The sequence below is a fragment of the Anastrepha ludens genome, chromosome 4, assembly GCF_028408465.1.
Source record: "Anastrepha ludens isolate Willacy chromosome 4, idAnaLude1.1, whole genome shotgun sequence".
Lineage (NCBI taxonomy): Eukaryota > Metazoa > Arthropoda > Insecta > Diptera > Tephritidae > Anastrepha > Anastrepha ludens.
In genome coordinates, this window is record NC_071500.1 from 74,058,659 (window position 1) to 74,075,957 (window position 17,299).

The 17,299-nt window shown below is 39.7% G+C and overlaps 1 protein-coding gene across 1 annotated transcript; it reads right to left on the reverse strand.

The window, feature by feature from the left end:
• Positions 1-829: 829 nt before the first annotated feature.
• LOC128859822 (cleavage and polyadenylation specificity factor subunit 5) lies at positions 830-16,654 on the reverse strand. The gene is made up of 5 exons (XM_054096914.1): positions 16,378-16,654; positions 9,002-9,266; positions 2,769-2,934; positions 1,073-1,187; positions 830-1,005 (listed from the first exon to the last, which is right to left on the reverse strand). The coding sequence occupies exons 1-5, from the start codon at positions 16,512-16,514 to the stop codon at positions 984-986; spliced, it is 705 nt and encodes a 234-aa protein (XP_053952889.1). The 5' UTR covers positions 16,515-16,654; the 3' UTR covers positions 830-983.
• Positions 16,655-17,299: the final 645 nt, after the last annotated feature.

A 17,299-nucleotide genomic window follows, 5' to 3' on the forward strand; every position in this document is an offset into this window, starting at 1 on the left:
GAGACACAAATCCTTTCTTTCTTCCACTTCCGGGCCTTCTTTCCACTAACAAGGTTTTATTAAATTTTTTTAACACATAAGTTACCGCACTTTAAGTTTAAGTTGGGCGATGAATAAAGATTACCTTTATTAATTATCTCGGATTTTCTTCGCTTGGAACGAACCGCTTTTTTTGCTAGCGCTAAAAAAGGGAAAGGTCGGTGCTGCCAAATTCTTTAACCTATGGGGAGAATATAAGTATTGCCAAATCTTCGGTCGATGGTCCCAAATACAAAAATATGTGAATATGACAAATTAATAATGACAACAAACAGTATGAATATGTATACCTATTTTTTATGCACAGTTAATTTTACACAAGTGATGAGTAAACTAGTTTTTTCGTTCTTTATTACAAAATTGATCGAGAGTATGACGAAACGTATAAATACGTTATTAAGGTTAAAGGTCTGTGGACACAATAATAATATTAAGTTTTATGTAATAAAAGCTATCGCCGAATAAAATTGACTAAATAATTTTTTTTTTTTTTTGTAATATATATATTTTTTAATTTTAAATATATGCGGAACTCATTTAGCCACTTCTGCTCGCCCCTGTATGTTCTTTATTATAGACGTAATAAATGGATGGGTAATTCTTTGATTATTTACTTAAGATTAGTGCCTAAAGAAATGTTCTATGACTTCTACTAGCATCATTTACCTCTTAGTGGTATTAAATTTTGACTGTTTTGATTAAAATCATGATTTATTTCACTTTTCCATATAGTGTGCCTTCTTTCATTTCAGCAGAAGAAACGATTTAATTTAAAAATAAAATGTATACATAGTTATGTTTTATTTGTACACCACGCTTTATTTAATATAGGTTAAGTTCATCTAAATAGAATCCTATAACTACAGACATTAAAATATGTTTAAAGATCATTTCGGATTTATTTAGATTAACTATTAAAATGTCACGAAACCCCCGGCGTCCTTTTACATATAAATAAAATTGAATCTGAAATTTAGAAGTAAACTAAATCAAACATATTCTATAAAAATATAATTATGCTAAAGATGATTACCTGCATAGAGCTTGAGGAAGTGATGATATTATTGGGCCATATCCTTGAGAATTGTCATAGAGTTCAAATAAGGGTGCTGCTACGAGCTTGTAATTTTTAGGAACGGCAAATAAAGCTACAAGATAGATGAAAAAATCATTAAAAAATAAATTATTAGTTTTTGCTAATGTATATATTTATCTAAATTTAATTTGATGGTTGGTTCACAGTATGTCTAATAGAAGCGTGACTGGCAAAATTCAAACTTATGCTTCCGTTATAAAAAAAAAATTTTAATGCTGTTAAATAGGTGTCTACTTTTCGCACGAGTTGTGAAATTTGTTAGTTTTTTGAGAAAGTTAGAAAGCGTGCGAAATTCTTACAAAATGAGTTCCGCGTATGAAAAACGAATTTAAGCAGTGTTTCTATTCACACACCCTAAAGTTCCAAAAATGTCACGTACATCTAAAGCTAATGAATGAAAATGTCGAAGACGTTCATTAATAAATGGGGGCAATGGTATGCCGAAGTTAAAAACTTCCCCGGACGAGACCCAAAAAAAATGCATCTCCAAAGCCAGATCACAAAATCATTGATTTATTTGTAACAATGCCGAACTTTTCGTTGCGTGAAGCTGAAAGGGACATTTGGAGCAACATCTGTTGCAAACAGTGAAACCGACTGCGAACAATAAAGAGCGAACGAGATATCAAAACAAAAACATGAGACAGAACTCGCCAGAAGGTATGAGCGACTTACCATTCGAAAAATTTCTTTACAGACGGGTCCAAAATGGCGGAAGGAGTACGAGGATTGACCGCAATTTACGGCTCCAAAAGTCTTTCAGACTCCCTAACTACTGTAGCTGAAATCTACAATATATCAAAACAAAAGCAGCTGAATTGGTTCTGGAATTAACTCCTCTTAATATTCGGACAATCATTTTCATTGGTAGCCAAGCGGCCAAGCCAATCTATGGCTCCTTGCACTAACTCAGAATGTGTCCAGCAGTGCAGATTCAAAATGGATGAAGTCTGACTATTTACTACATACAAGTCACAAAGGAATAGTAGGAAAAGAGAGCTTATGAGCTCGCTCAAGCAGGTATTCGCTTGCCGATATTGAGCACGTCAGATATATACCCTTCACTTTCCTTTCTGAAAACGGAAATAAATAAGAAACTTGCTGGGGGAAACACAGTCGATATGAGAACCTTCAAACGAGAACTGTCAAAATTATGAAAAGGACTTGTAATACAAGAACTGCAAACTTTATTTTATCACTGAAAGATAAAAGCCTGAACGACTGTTAAAACTTGCGAAGACGTGCATTGAGAATTACATAAAATGATATATTCGACTCCAGATTCATAGCACTGACAACATAATGGGCCCTGGGGGTCTAAGTTAGATCTTTTTGTAGATCAGACAGCACTACCTAACCTAACCTTACGTGTACAAGTTCACCTCAAGGCGAATTCTTGGCTTTGTTTTGGCATCTCATTCACTTGTTAGTCGGTTCAAGAGCATTCATCTTACAATACACTTTACTCCTCAATTTGAATTTTCGCATAGCAAACTATACTATACGTTGCATAAATAATATATATCAAGAATATTCACATTACTTCCACCACAGCTAAGGGTTTATTTTCACTTGTCAGAAGGCAATCGGCATTCAGAATAAATATTTATTTTCCTAAAAAAATTTACTTTACCCTTTTCATGCAGCTGCACCAAAAACAATCTCTTGTGCTCTTTTGGTTTCGTGATATGTGGTGGAATGTATGGATACTGAGGAGGTTCAAAATTCGGACGCCACCAGTTTCCAATTGTGTCCTCTACAATCCAGTCCTGTTTTACTCCATCTTGTCGTCCCAAAGTCTGTAAAAGTAATAGAAAAAATAGTAATAGTAATAGACTATTGTAATTGCGATATAAAGATTGTTTTGGACAATACTTTGAGGTTGTGGTTAGACAGGAAAATGCAAATGTAATAGAATAAACAATATGGCGTCCAGTAGAAAAAAAGCGTCCAAAGCTAAATTCGCATCAAAAATGAAAAGATGAATTCCCAAATTTTTCGATTAATTCAAATTATCAAAGCTTTAAATATCATGTTTATAATTTTGTACTTCTGTATTCTTCTGCATCCAACCAAGAAAAGAGCACCCGAAATCGGTTATTTGTATTTTACATTTACTGACAGTAGCTTCATTTTGATTCGTTTCACTTGTGTATCCAGCAGTTGGACCAAGGCGCATTTATTATAGGTGCTGACACTAGACAAAAAACAGCGTTTTGTACATAGAAATAGCACGATGTAAGAAAGTAGAAACGAAAAACAAATGGACGAAATATGTTCCACAGCCGACATGAAGTTGGAACCATAAACCATAAACGACATAATGTAAAAATATTAAACCATGTGCAACCAAAGCAACCGAAGTATCACTAAAAAAGCTGATGCAATGTTTGTATGGTATATGTATATTACAAAGGCAAAAATTTAAGGTAAGTTTTAACCCTCCGTCGTACACCCGGTTCTGGCTAGACCTTTTTTAACTTTGTACGTGAATTTAATATATTTCTTTTATAGCTTACGTCTTGTGCTTCTAGGTGGCTTCCTAAAATTTAATTTGCTTTCGATGTATGAATACAACTATTTTAACAGGATCCTCGAACAGGACGAAAAAAGGATGTAAAAAGTTACACCTTTAATTGTACACCTCGGGTCTGTCTGGACTCCTATACAAAATATATGGAAACATATGTGATATGATACACTTTGACTATTTTACATGTGTGCGTTCATATATAAACCGGCTTTTGTCTCGTTTCTTTGTTCTTTCTACGTTTGTACTGAAGAATGAACGTTGGAAAATAGCGCGAAAATAATGAACAAAAACACGAATACAGGGAAACTGAACCCTGTGTGATTGTTTGTATTGGTTATATAGGGTGGGCCATGTAAAATTTTCTTTTTGAATCGGCTATAAAAAAAAACGAATCAATATTTTTTCAACCTTTTTTTTTTATTTTGAAGATTGAACATTGTCATTTATGAATAAGTCACAATATCGTTCAAATGACTGTCACGACTGGCTTTACAGTAGGCCATTCGATCAACCCAATTTTTAAGCACATTTTCGATTGTTTGGGCTCCAATTTCATGAATGGCAACTTCGATTTCGTGTTTTAAAGCATCAATCGTCTCTGGATGGTTCGCATAGCATTTGTCCTTAACGGCTCCCCACAAAAAACAGTCCAACGGGCTTAAATCACAGCTCCGAGGCGGCCAATTGATATCGACATTTCGGCTGATTATTCGGTTTTCAAAAACGGTAGCCAAAAATTCGAGTGTAACTTTGGCAGTGTGACAAGTTGCACCGTCCTGTTGAAACCAAATGTCGTCCATGTCATCCTCTTCGATTTTTGGAAACAACTCGATGAGCATGTCACGGTAACGCTCGCCATTTACTGTAACCGCGGCTTCTCGCTCATTTTCGAAAAAAAATGGCCCGATGAGGCCGCCAGACCAAAAACCGCACCAAACAGTGACTCGTTGTGGATGCATTTGCTTCTCTACAGTAACGTGTGGATTTTCTGAGCCCCAAATCCGACAATTTTGCTTATTGACGTAGCCACCGATGTGAAAATCAGAAAAGAAGAAGACTCACCACTTTGGAAATAATATAGGTTTTCAATATTTCCCAATTTTGTTCAAGCGTATAGCGTCCCATTTTGTAAATGTCAAACCATTCTCAAAAAAATAGGTTTTTCAGAACGCAAACGCTATATGGCCCGTATATGTATTCTTCGTCGTTTCTTTTTCTCATTCTGTTCATCAGTTGCCCAGTAAACGTTGAACATATAACACGTTAGTGACAAACAAAAGTTATTTACGCGCCATATAAAGCGTCATTTACGTGATATTCTTTTTCGTTTGTTTTGATCATAATGGGTGATGAAGTGGAATTTGTTTATAACACAAGATTACGTAGGAGAAACTTGAGTATTGATTTTTATGACTGAATTTCTTCGGCTTTGATGAGTGATATTCGTCGTGAAAATAGAGATGAAGAAGACGATAAGGAAGAGGATCCATATGGTGGTGATGATGATCGAGATGTTGATTATTTGCCTGAAGAAGATGCATCTGATATTGAGCAGGAAGAAATAGTCAAACCAAATGAAATACTTGACAGTGACGAAGAAATCGAGAACGATGTATTGCATGAGCCGACAGCTACGCCAGAACAAAGTGCTAATGATCATTCTTTCTACGGCAGAGATGGAACAGAATGGAAGAAAGATAAGCCATGTACGGCTATTCGTACTCGTCAACATAATACATATTATGCGATTTTGCTCTGGCCCAAAGCACTAAAACTCCGTTGCTATTGAAGTATTCAAGAAATTTTTTTCATTATCATTTCATTTTATTCATTATCATTTCGGAAACAAATCGATATGCAAGAGAGGCCATTCAAAAATGGAATGAAGCACATCCTGATTCAAAACAAAGAGTTTGGATTGATTTGATTAGCACTGATCTTGATGCATTTATTGGTATTCTTTTGGCCATGGGTGTAACACACAATAATATGCAGAAAGCGGTAGTTTTGTGGCGTTCGGGTTTATTGCCCATTTTTCGTTCAGTTATGTCTTATCATCGATTCAGAATTTTGGCACGATATATTCGTTTTGATAACAGTCGAACCCATCAATTTCGCCAAAGAACTGATAAAGCTGCGCCCATTCGTGTTATATGGAATATCTTGTATAAAAACCTCAAAGATAATTATGACCCGCATGAAAATTTTACTAGCGATGAGCAACTATTTCCATATCGAGGCCGAACAAAATTCACGCAATATATTCCATCAAAACCGGCGAAATACGGCATAAAAATCTGGTGGGCATGTTACTCCAAAACAAAATATCCGTTGCAAGGAAAGTTGTATTGTGACCGAACAGAAGGAGAAGAGCGTGAAGTTGATCAAGGGGAAATTGTGATGCTACAATTACCCAACCGATATGTAAACAGCAGCCGTACAATAATAGCCGATAATTGTTTCGTCACATTGAATGGAGCTAAGCGTCTCGCTGCTATAGTTGGCACCATACGATCCAACAAACGTTGTCTTCCGTCAGATATGAAAAAGAACAATTCTCGACCAGTGCTTTCGTCATTATTTGGTTTTCATGAAAACCTCAGCAGGATAATACTTAATGTAATATCCTTTAATGCAGCGATTAAACTAGCAGGCATTGACTCTACTAGCTTTTTCCTAGTTTGTGATCCGATTTGTACCCACTCTGCCGAAATTATGCTTTTCATTATTTCTTTGTTACTTATTTGGTGTTTGCGGATATAGTTCTCTAATAAGCCACATACAATCATTTAATGTTGATAAATGAAATAAAACGAAATAAATAAAATATCTGTATACTCTGTTTTTCCATTTTCGCAAATTATTATGAAATATAGAACACTGTATCAAATAAGGTGTGAGTGACTGTATGTAAATTCTCATGTTGATGTCGGGAGACAGGACCGGAGATGCATTAAATGCGAACAAATTCAAGCCAACCACAATTGCCACTTTGTGCTTTGGATCGTTGCCTTGGTAAAAGGGAAATCTCGTCATCTTCCTAGTTTATCGGTGCTTTGTAGTTGGTTATCTTTTAGTACAACGTTTTACCCATAATACCCTCAACAAGGACTAAATTTCAAACGCCAGCTGCTTACATACACGCTCATTCCATAATACTGTTACGCCCATGTTTTAGAGTTGGCTGCTTTTTAGGATCTCAGTATAAGGTTTCAGCTAAACATGAGTCATCCGAGTTATCCATCCGAGCCAAAAGGATTAAACTTCGACTCGTCAGAAGAAGTTGCCGTCTTCTAAAAATCAAAACTCTTAGTTTCCAATTTTCTGGTGAACGCAGCTCGTTACATGTTCTTTTATTTTTTGATTGATGCCGAGTTTCTTTCATGCTACTCGGTCATTGAAGCCATGTGCCCGTAGCACTCGACGCACAGTTTCGGTGCGAAATGATTTAGATTTTGTTGAAACTCTGTGGGTTTCCTTCATTTTGCGCACAAATTTGAATCGTCTCGATCAAAGTTGACGAAACGGATACAACAAAAATTTGTTTACCGCTATATAAAGCAAACAAAGTTGTAATGGTTTTGTAAAAGAAAAAATGTCTAAAGATACATTCCAGCTGCAAATGTTTTGTTCGACACTGTATGTAAGTTACTTCAGAAATACTTACATGACATACGCTTTCATTCCCTTTACCATAAGCCGTTATCAAAAATTGCTATATTTTACGTTTTGTGTTGTATAGCATGTCAACCTCAGAACTTACCGATAACACCTACCATTATTACAGAGGATGCCTCTTGTCGAAAATTCACACAATCAACAAAAGCGGACGTAATGGGTCGAGAATCTGAAGATCCCCAACTTCATCTTTGCCGTCCAAAGTGAGGAAAGATATAGTGTGGTTATGATGTTAATGTGGTGGTGGTGCTACCTACCCTAAGGAAGTCCTGGCGGCAGAAATTTGGAGTGAATCACACTACGGCAATTAAAGAAATTTAATTTATGTATTGTATACGCAGTACACACGCAACGGCTGCCGCCGTAGCCGAATGGGTTGATGCGTGACTACTATTCGGAATTCAGAGAGAACGTAGGTTCGAATCTCGGTGAAACCGAATGAAACCAAAATGAAGAAAAAGTGTTTCTAATAGCGGTCGCCCCTGGGCAGGCAATGGCAAGCCTCCGAGAGTATTTTTGCCATGAAAAGCTCCTCATAAAAAATATCTGCCGTTCGGAGTCGGCTTGAAACTGTAGGTCCCTCCATTTGTGCAACAACATCGCACCACAAATAGGAGGAGGAGCTCGACCAAACACTCAAAAAGGGTGTACGCGCAACGTATATAGTACAGACGCAACATTCGCAATTCTTCAACTGTTTCGTCAGTCATAGAAATAGACCGACGATCGGAACGAAAAAATGTCATCCCCACAGTACGTCCCGTTTTAAACTCTTTACACAGCTGTTATATTTAAGATTTCGACATTATTCAGTTCCGTACCGTTGACATTTTTCACGCTTTTGCATGTAATATTTCGTAAGAAACATAAATTTCAGTTAGACTCGTTGCTCAATTAAATTCGATAAGCGAAATACCAAATAATGATATTCACCATATCACAAAAATTGTTTCAATATTCTATAACTAAAATTGTAAGAGAATTGTAAAGTGTAAATTCGTATAATTCAATTATTTAAAGCTATTTTAAAATATATAAAAAGTTTGAAAGTATACGAGGTGTGTTATAAAAAAAACGCCGAATTTTAAAATTTCGCGGGCTAGGTATATTCGACTATTATTTTTTTATGTTGGTACACTCGTCTCGAAGATATGTTCACGGTTTTAGTAATATATCATGTTTAGTTTGTTTGTGAGAGGCATAAATAAGACAAGTGTTTTGCGTGTTCGGCGATTTTCTGCTAACAAAAACAAAATTGATAAAAGAAGTTGCATCAAACTTTGTGTAAAAAATGGAATTAAGTGCTCAAAGATACTTGAAATGTTGACAGTGGCATACGGTGAAAGTACTCTTGAGTCAATAAAATGATCACATGTGGTGGAAGCTTTTTACAGAAGGTCGAAAAGATGTGAATAAGGACGCTCATTCTGAACGCCCCAGCACATCCAAAACCGATGAAAATGTTGAAAAAGTGAAGAAAATTGTTATGGACAATCGTCGAATCATATAAGAAAAAATAATAATCACATAAAAAAAATAATAATCGAAAGATCGTAGTCCGCGAAATTTGAAAATTCACTTTATTTTTTGAACACACCTCGTATATTATATTATGATTAATTTAATTCTTCAAATCATTCAATTTTAAAACTTACTTCAGTTAGAAGTCTTTTCAGACCTTCTACTTCATCTTCCCCTGCATTGAGCTCGCCTCCGGGAAGCTTAAAAAATGTTGTACCCAATTGAAGGAGTAATACATGTGGTAAACCATGTTCATGGACTAAGAGGACGCCTTCCACCGAGCGCCGCATTCCAATACGATCAAATTCCTCTCGCATACGTTGAAATCTCGATGGTACTGATGGGTCTTTCTCAAACAATGGCTCCTTTGTTCCAAATGTGTAATTGGTTAAGGGATATCTGAAAATTTAAATAATTATGTAAAAATAATTAATTGTATATTTTAACACTAAGGAGTAACCAACTAAAAACTAAAATTTTAGAAAACATTAAGCAAAGCAGAAAAAAATTGGACTTGAAAATCGGTTTCCGATTGTTTTTCCTTATTCTGAAACTTTCATTTATTTATAACGGGTGATTTTTTAGCTATTATCTTTTTAAATAGTTGGTTTAAACAGCTGACGTACGTTTCGTGTTTTGTTTCACTGTCAAACATCTTCAGATTGGTCTATAATTTAACCATGAATCGTCTTACAAACGAACAACGCTTGCAAATCATTGAATTTTATTATAAAAATGCGTGTTCTGTTAAGAAAGTTTATCGCGCGCTTCTTCCATTTTATGGTCAGTTTAATCGACCCACTGAAACGGCTATTCGAACTATTGTGACTAAATCTAGAACCAAATTTACATTATTGGACATCAAACCACCAACACGCTTACGTAGAGTGCGAACTGAAGAAAATATCGCAGCTGTATAGGTCAGTGTTAATGATGACCATCAATTATCGATTCGTCGCCGTTCGCTGCTATTGGGCCTTAGTTACTCAATAACGTGGAAAATTTTGCGAAAGGATTTAGGTGTGAAGCCTTTCAAAATACAGCTGGTGCAAGAATTGAAGCCGAACGACCTACCGCAACGCAGAATTTTTGGTGAATGGGCTCTTGGAAAGTTGGCCGAAGATCCACTTTTTTATCGAAAAATTGTGACGAAGCTCATTTTTGAATCAATGGGTACGTAAATAGCAGAATTGTCGTTTTTGGAGTGAAGATCAGCCAGAAGAATTGCAAGAGCTACCAATGTATCCAGAGTCACAGTTTGGTGCGGTCACAGTTTATGGGCTGGAGGTATCATTGGACCGTACTTCTTCAAAGATGCTGCGAATCGCTGTCGTTTGACTTTTTTAACCTGATGTTGGAGAGGATCGTACGAGCCGCAGAACTTAATCGCTCAGGCGCAACATTTTATAAGAGCGTACAATTGTTGGCGTATGCCGATGATATCGATATGAGCTTTACGACGACATAGACATAGCGCAGTGAATAAAGATCCAGCGGCTACGTTGGCTGGGTTATGTCCGAATGGATATAAACGCTCCGGCTTTGAAAGTATTCAATGCGGTACCAGCTGGTGGTAGCAGAGGAAGAGGAAGGCCTCCTCTGCATTGGAAAGATCAGGTGGAGAAGGACTTGGCTTCACTAGGTGTGTCCAATTGGCGCCGATTAGCGTGAGAAAGAAACGACTGGCGCGCTTTGTTAAAATCGGCCAAAATCGCATAAGCGGTTATCACGCCAACTAAGAAGAATCTTCAAACATTAAATTATATGGACTGTACTATCGATTTAAATAAAAATTCCATGCTTTTTTTTGAATTTTACGTGTTTTTTTTTTTTTAAACTTTCCTATAGCTCTTAAAAAATACTCTTTAGTTATTATGTCGGTTAGGTGTTTTTCATCCTGTAACAACATCCTATATAGGGAGCAAAGATTTCTTCGCAAATTTTTATCATAGGCGGTTTCAGCATATGATGAGAGAAAACAGAGATTACTAATGATATGGGATTAAAAAGTAAGTAATCTTAAGAGTAATTAAAAATTCAATACAGCTTTCCAACTTTTTTTACGCCTGAAGGAAAGTATATGTACGACTGACATACCCAGACTGACTGTCCCAGTCCGGTAGGAGAGGAAGGGGCTCGGTTCGAAAGGCCTCATATGCCTCGAGTACCTCCAGCGGTAGGGCTATAAAGTTCATCAGGATCGAGACCAGTAAGATACTGATTACGGTATACTGGAAAAAATTTTAGATTATACAATCTATGTGGTGAAAGGATTATCCTATCACCTCAGTACAGGAGGGCGACTTCTCACGGAAATGGCGGATAGGCTAATGCTACAATCGCCTCCGTCCCGTTAAAACTCTGGTTAAGTTGGTGGTGCAGGCGCAGTTGAGAATTCCTGACTAGTTCCTGTCCTGGCTCTGAACTCTAATGCCCATGAAGCGTAGAGTCAACGCGCGCATGGCCTCCGTGCTTGCATAGATAACCATGGGGGCACTTAGGGAAACTACAATTTCGGGTAAGGATAGCGGCCTGAAGATAAAATGCCAAAGCTGATAGCCGCGCAAATGGCGACGGGCACCAGCACTCTCGCAGTGGCAGAACGACTAGTCACTCCCATCCCAGCGAATGGCAACACAGAAACGATCGCCACAAAATAGAGCGCGTCAATAGACGCAATTGAAATGTCTCCCCGGCTTGCGCTGATTAAAACATGAGAAAGATGGAGGAAGATGCAATCTTCCAATGTAAGCTGGTGATAATGTCAATGCACCAGGCGTCCAGATCTCAAAAAAACACCAACAACGAAGTCAAAGCTGGAGTATCCAAAATGGATCAGCTGGTGGATGAAACGCTGAGCTACAGACGTTCGTGGAAGGCAGCAGAAGACGGAAGGGTGCTCTCGAACCCCCGTAAGACCACTGCCACCCAGCCAATAGCAAATACTCCCACCTCTGCGACGACAAACCCGAAGCGAAAGGCAACCAGTTCGGTTGCTGTAAGAATGCTAGGGCAAATGGACACAGCGAGAACAAAAAGGACCACCTGAGAAAACGGATGAGAGCTGGCAGACAGTTACAAAGAGGGGCAACCAAAAGAAGCCAAAGGATAAGCTAGCCGAGCCAAACAAAAGAAGCAAACCGCGAACACAACACGTAATGCCAGAAGCTGTTGTGATAAAACGCACAGAAAGCCATAGTTATGTAGATATGCTGAAGAACTTGCGCGCGAAGATTACAACTGATGAGTCGGTCAAAAAAAGGAGTCGGTCAGGAAAACGAAGACTGACACCATACTTTTTACATCACACAAGCAAAGTGCGCTGGCACTGATAGAAAAAGACGTACATCAGATACGGGAAACCAGGGCATAAAATAAAAGACTGCAAAGCAGCCCCTGCAGGGTCAAAGAGATGTACTCTAGCTAAGAAGTGACACAGCAGACACTCTGCTCGAACAAATAGCTCTCGAGAGGGAGCTAGATGCGGCCACCATCAGCGAGCTGTACGGACGGATCGCCAAGAGAACCTGGTTCGAGGGCGAAACAGGAACGACCACACTTTGGCTACCCAGCGGTAGTGCATTCGCCGTCAGACAAGCAACGCCACTACTTTCAGGAGAAGAGAGCTGGAGCTCTTCATCTGCGATAGGTGGTGGTTGGACTCCGATTACGGCATTCACAGGACGGGAGTTCAAGAAGGTGGTAACGGTCTCCCGGTGAATGTCGTTTATAGACTGTCTAAATACTGTCCGGTCCAGTAGGTTACGGTCAGTCTTGTCCTGGATTTCGCCAGCGTAGTCTAGGAGGTGTCTCCTGACGTGCCTGGGAGGCGGCTCGGGCTCAAGCAGGTGTCTGCAGGGATGAGACCTACGGTAACATCCGAACAGGAACTGCTTGCTGCGCAATTTGTTGTGCTCCGCAACTGGGAACATTTGTGCCTCGTTATGAAGGTGTTGGATGGGTGACATCAGGAGGCACCCGGTTGCTGTCCGAATGGCGGTATTTTGACAGGTCTGTAGCTTTGTCCACTGCGAATCACTAGTTCCAGGCGACCAGACAGGCGCAGCATAGTTAAGAACCGGCCGGCCAATTGCCTTAAATGTCGAAAGCAACAGTTCTTTGTCTTTGACCCAAGTGCTGCCGGCCAGCGATTTGAGGACCTTGTTGCGATTTTGGACTTTTGTGGCAATTGCGGTTGTATGCGCAGAGAAGGAGAGCAGGCTGTCAAAGGTTACACCCAAAATTTTGGGGTTATTTACAGTCGGAATTGGTGAATCATCGACTTTTACCTTAAGGGACAGCTTGACCTCCTTTGTCCAGGTGGTAAAGAGGGTCGCCGTGGACTTGGTGGGGGAAAGTTGGAGATTCCTCGCAGTGAAAAAGCGAGAAAGGTCGGTGAGGTAGTTGTTCACTTTGGAACACAGGCCATCGATGTCATTGCCCGACGCCATGATCGTGCAGTCGTCAGCGTATGAGATCAGGGAAACTCCCGCTGGTGGTTGGGGGAGCTTCGAGATGTAGAAATTGAACAGCAAGGGAGAAAGGACACCACCCTGCGGTACGCCTTGCTTAATCTTTCTCTGCTTTGAAGTTTGATCTCGAAATATCACTGACGAGTGCCGACCGCTCAGATAGTTCGCGGACCACCTCTTCAGCCCTGGCGGGAGTGTCGACTGATAAATGTCATCTAGTAGCGTGGAATGGCTGACTGTATCGAAAGCCTTTTTCAAGTCCAACGCTACTAGGACAGTCCTCTCGCAGGGGCGGTTTTGGTTAAGCCCGCGATTTATCTGGGCGTTTATGGCGGTGAGTGCAGTGGTGGTGCTGTGCACTCGTCGGAAACCGTGCTGATGTGGGGCTGGGGCCAGGTGTTTCGTGTAGAGTGGGAGTAGGAGGGCTTCAAGTGTCTTCACTACTGGGGAAAGGAGAGTTATCGGCCGATAAGACTCCCCTTGGTTGGCGGGTTTCCCAGGTTTCAGTAGTGGGACCACTCCCCCTGCTTTCCACTTGTCAGGGATGATGAGAGTGGCCATGGACAGATTGAAAACCCTTGTGAGGAATCCTACTCCCAGGGGTCCCAGATGCTTCAGCATTAGCGCGTTTAAGCCGTCAGGGCCAATGGCTTTCGATGATTTCGACTTGTTGATGGCCCCCTGAACCTCATCACCGGAGAAAGTAAGTGGCGCACTGTCGTTCGTCAGTTTGTGCAACCTGCTTCCGTAATAGAAGGCGCTGAAACATGCAATCATCTCTAGTAAGAAGGGAAAATGGGGGAAGCTTCGAAGGGATCTAAACAGCAATCCTTGGGAACTGGACTAGAAAAATGTAACGGGAAAGCTAAACGCCCAATTCACAGCCCCGCACCTAGACAGTGATCCCACCCTTCGCTGAGGAAGAGCTTAAAACCGTGGCAAGAAGACTCAAAAGAAGCAAAGCTTCAGGCTCAGACGGCATCCCAGCTGAGGCTCTTAAACTTGTGGCTGAAAGCCGATCTGACGTGATGCTCGAGGTTTACAATGCATGAACTGCTGTACGACACATCATATGGCCAAAAAAAAGCGGTAACGTCTGGCGCAGCTCAAGGATCTATTATCGGCCCCGATCTCTGAAATCTGAACTACGACGAGAGGACGCCGGGGACACTGAGGACGCTAGGAAGAAGCTGAACCAAGTTATGATTAGGACGCAAATATGGTTTGAGGACCACGCTGAACATAAGACCGAAGTCTTCCTTATGACACGAAGTCACATGCCACTCGAAGTCAGCATGCAAATAGGAGACACGTCATTAGTGACCCAAAAAGTAGTGAAATATCCAAGTATTCAACTTGACTGCAGGCTTACCTTCCGGGCCCAGATACGGCATGCGGCTACCAAAGCAGCAAAGGTTACGGGAATGCTTGGTAGATTAATGGCACGTGAGGCAATACAGGGCAAAAGATGGCTAATTATGGCGCCCAAAAACTCAATTCTCCTGTACGGCAGCGAAGTATGAGTAATTGTGCTAAACTGCAAAGCCAGAGTTACCTCAGCCTACCACACTGTTTCTGGCGCTGCAGTTTTTGTGATCAACGGGGAGATACCCGTCGACCACATCGCCCGGGGAACCAATGGATGCATGGAGAAACCCGTAATCTCTAGCGCCGCAAAACGGAGATTCCAACCATGCTGATGACGTTGCTATAAGTGCGTAAGCATTTTGAACCCACCTCACCAAAAAAAAAAATTTATCCGGATTGACACGGATTTTTCCCCGACCAAGGACTATCACAGTTTACTAGACCTATGTAGTGATTGTGGTTGGTTCTGCGGAATTAGCTGAGAACACCTTCGCCACTCTTCTCATTCCCACTAAAGAGTGCGTAGGCAAACGCGCATCCCGCAAGGTGATCGCTGCTGGTAATCGCAAGTAACACTAAATTCGATACAATTGATATTACCACTATTTTGTGTGGTCACAGGTCACAATTAGCATCAATAACTGTTTGTAGCTGTCTTGGCATAAAAGAAATCAGTTTCTCAAGATCACACACACCGCTCAGGTAGCTTTACCCATGCCACTTTTTTCAGTTCGCGCATAAATTTTCTATTGGATTAAGGTCCGGACTTCGTACAGGTGTATCTATCACTTTGCTGCAGTGATAAAGCATACATGTCCTACATAAAAGTGACTTCTGTTTCGGGTTTTTATCTTAATACAATTTATACTTTAATTTTTGAGGATGTTAGGGGTCTACGAGGCCAAATTTTTGGGCGGCGTTTGTTAGCCCGTTCCTTCCTCAACGCCATGGCTCCAACGCCTTCCGTTGATATGTATCTCCATACCATGACACACAATTTAAAAACTTCTCGGTAGGGATTATAATTTAATTTTTACTTCGTTTGAACTCAATGGCGCAGAAATGTTGACCGTGGCAAATGCTCCTTTTATAAAAATTCTGGAAATACACCCACGGCATTTGTGGAACAACATCAAGACGCACACACCTCAAATAAGAGGAGGAGCTCGGCCTCTTACATATCCAGATTCGCTCCTAACATACTCGAAACCGGCATGCCATATTTCCCCACACAACCCTAACCACTTATTAGGGTCCCCTTAAATCTACTAATGTAACAGTCTTTTCGCTTCGAGGCCATCATGTCGAAACAACATATTTCTTGGGCCTCGGCGTCCCATTAGATGGAATTGATGATAACGACCGGTGATTTCGCCGCAGCTGGCAGGGTTTAGTAAGCTGTTTAAATCCAACAACTGCTAAAATTTTAGACCTTTAAAAATCTCTGATTATAGTAGGCACAAGTGTCTGTTAATAAATTGATTTACTCGTGATTACCAAATGTAACTGAAGAGAAACAATTATTTTTATACACAACAAAACCTATTTTAAAATTTAAAGTACTTCAAAGTACTCCTTATTTATAAAATAAAACCGATATTACCAGGAGCAACGCGATTGCAGACTACATAAAACCAAATATGAATGGATTGTCCAGGGTAATTACTTACAAATTGATTGTGCGATTTATAGCCAAGCACTGACCGGTCGAGTACTTTTGTAAGCCATTATTTACATTGCTATCTACGTGTCCCTGACTACTTCGCCGTGGCCAGCCAGTTCCAGACTTATTCGACACCTGTGACATTGTAACAACGTAATCCGAAGCAGAATTTAATTTAATTGAAAACCAAAAGAAATTGTAAAATCTTCAAATATCTCATTAAAGTCAAAACATGCACTTTTTAATGAAGAAACTAGGCGTCTGAATAAAATAAGTTGCGCGTTGCCATATCATTGCGAAAAAATTCGCATTATTGAAGGTATTCACGGTTCGTGCGAATAAAAATTATTTATCGACACGTTTTGTGAACGATTTTTTCGTATCAAGGCGATTACAAGTAAGCGAAAGCAACGAAAACTGTTAAAATACAACAAAATATGCACACACGCACACACTTTCTTACAACGGCGTCATCGGCAAAAAAACGCAAAAACTGCATTTTTCATTTTTTTAATTCGTGCTTTCAGAATTTAACCCGCGGTACTTCATTTTTATTAGTTTGTTTCATTTAAAATTCACAAACCTTAAAACCACAATATTATCAAACCATTTACTAAATGTTTAAAAAGAGCTAACGAGAAGACACGTCTTTAATTACCAACCTGTCGAAACAGCCAGCTAGACGAAGATGGCCGGTGATCTACATAACACTGACAGGTATATTTGGTCATTGTGCCAAAAATGATGATTTATGAAGCGTGATCAAAATGATTTCATAATTTACTTAAACAACTTTTTAGGTCTTTACTATGAAGTAGTACATTATTACTCAATATATGAATTTTAATATTCAAGAGGAATAGTATGTAATAAATTTTAGAAAGAAAAAAAAGCAAATTGATTACAAAATATTAGTTTAACAATTTGCG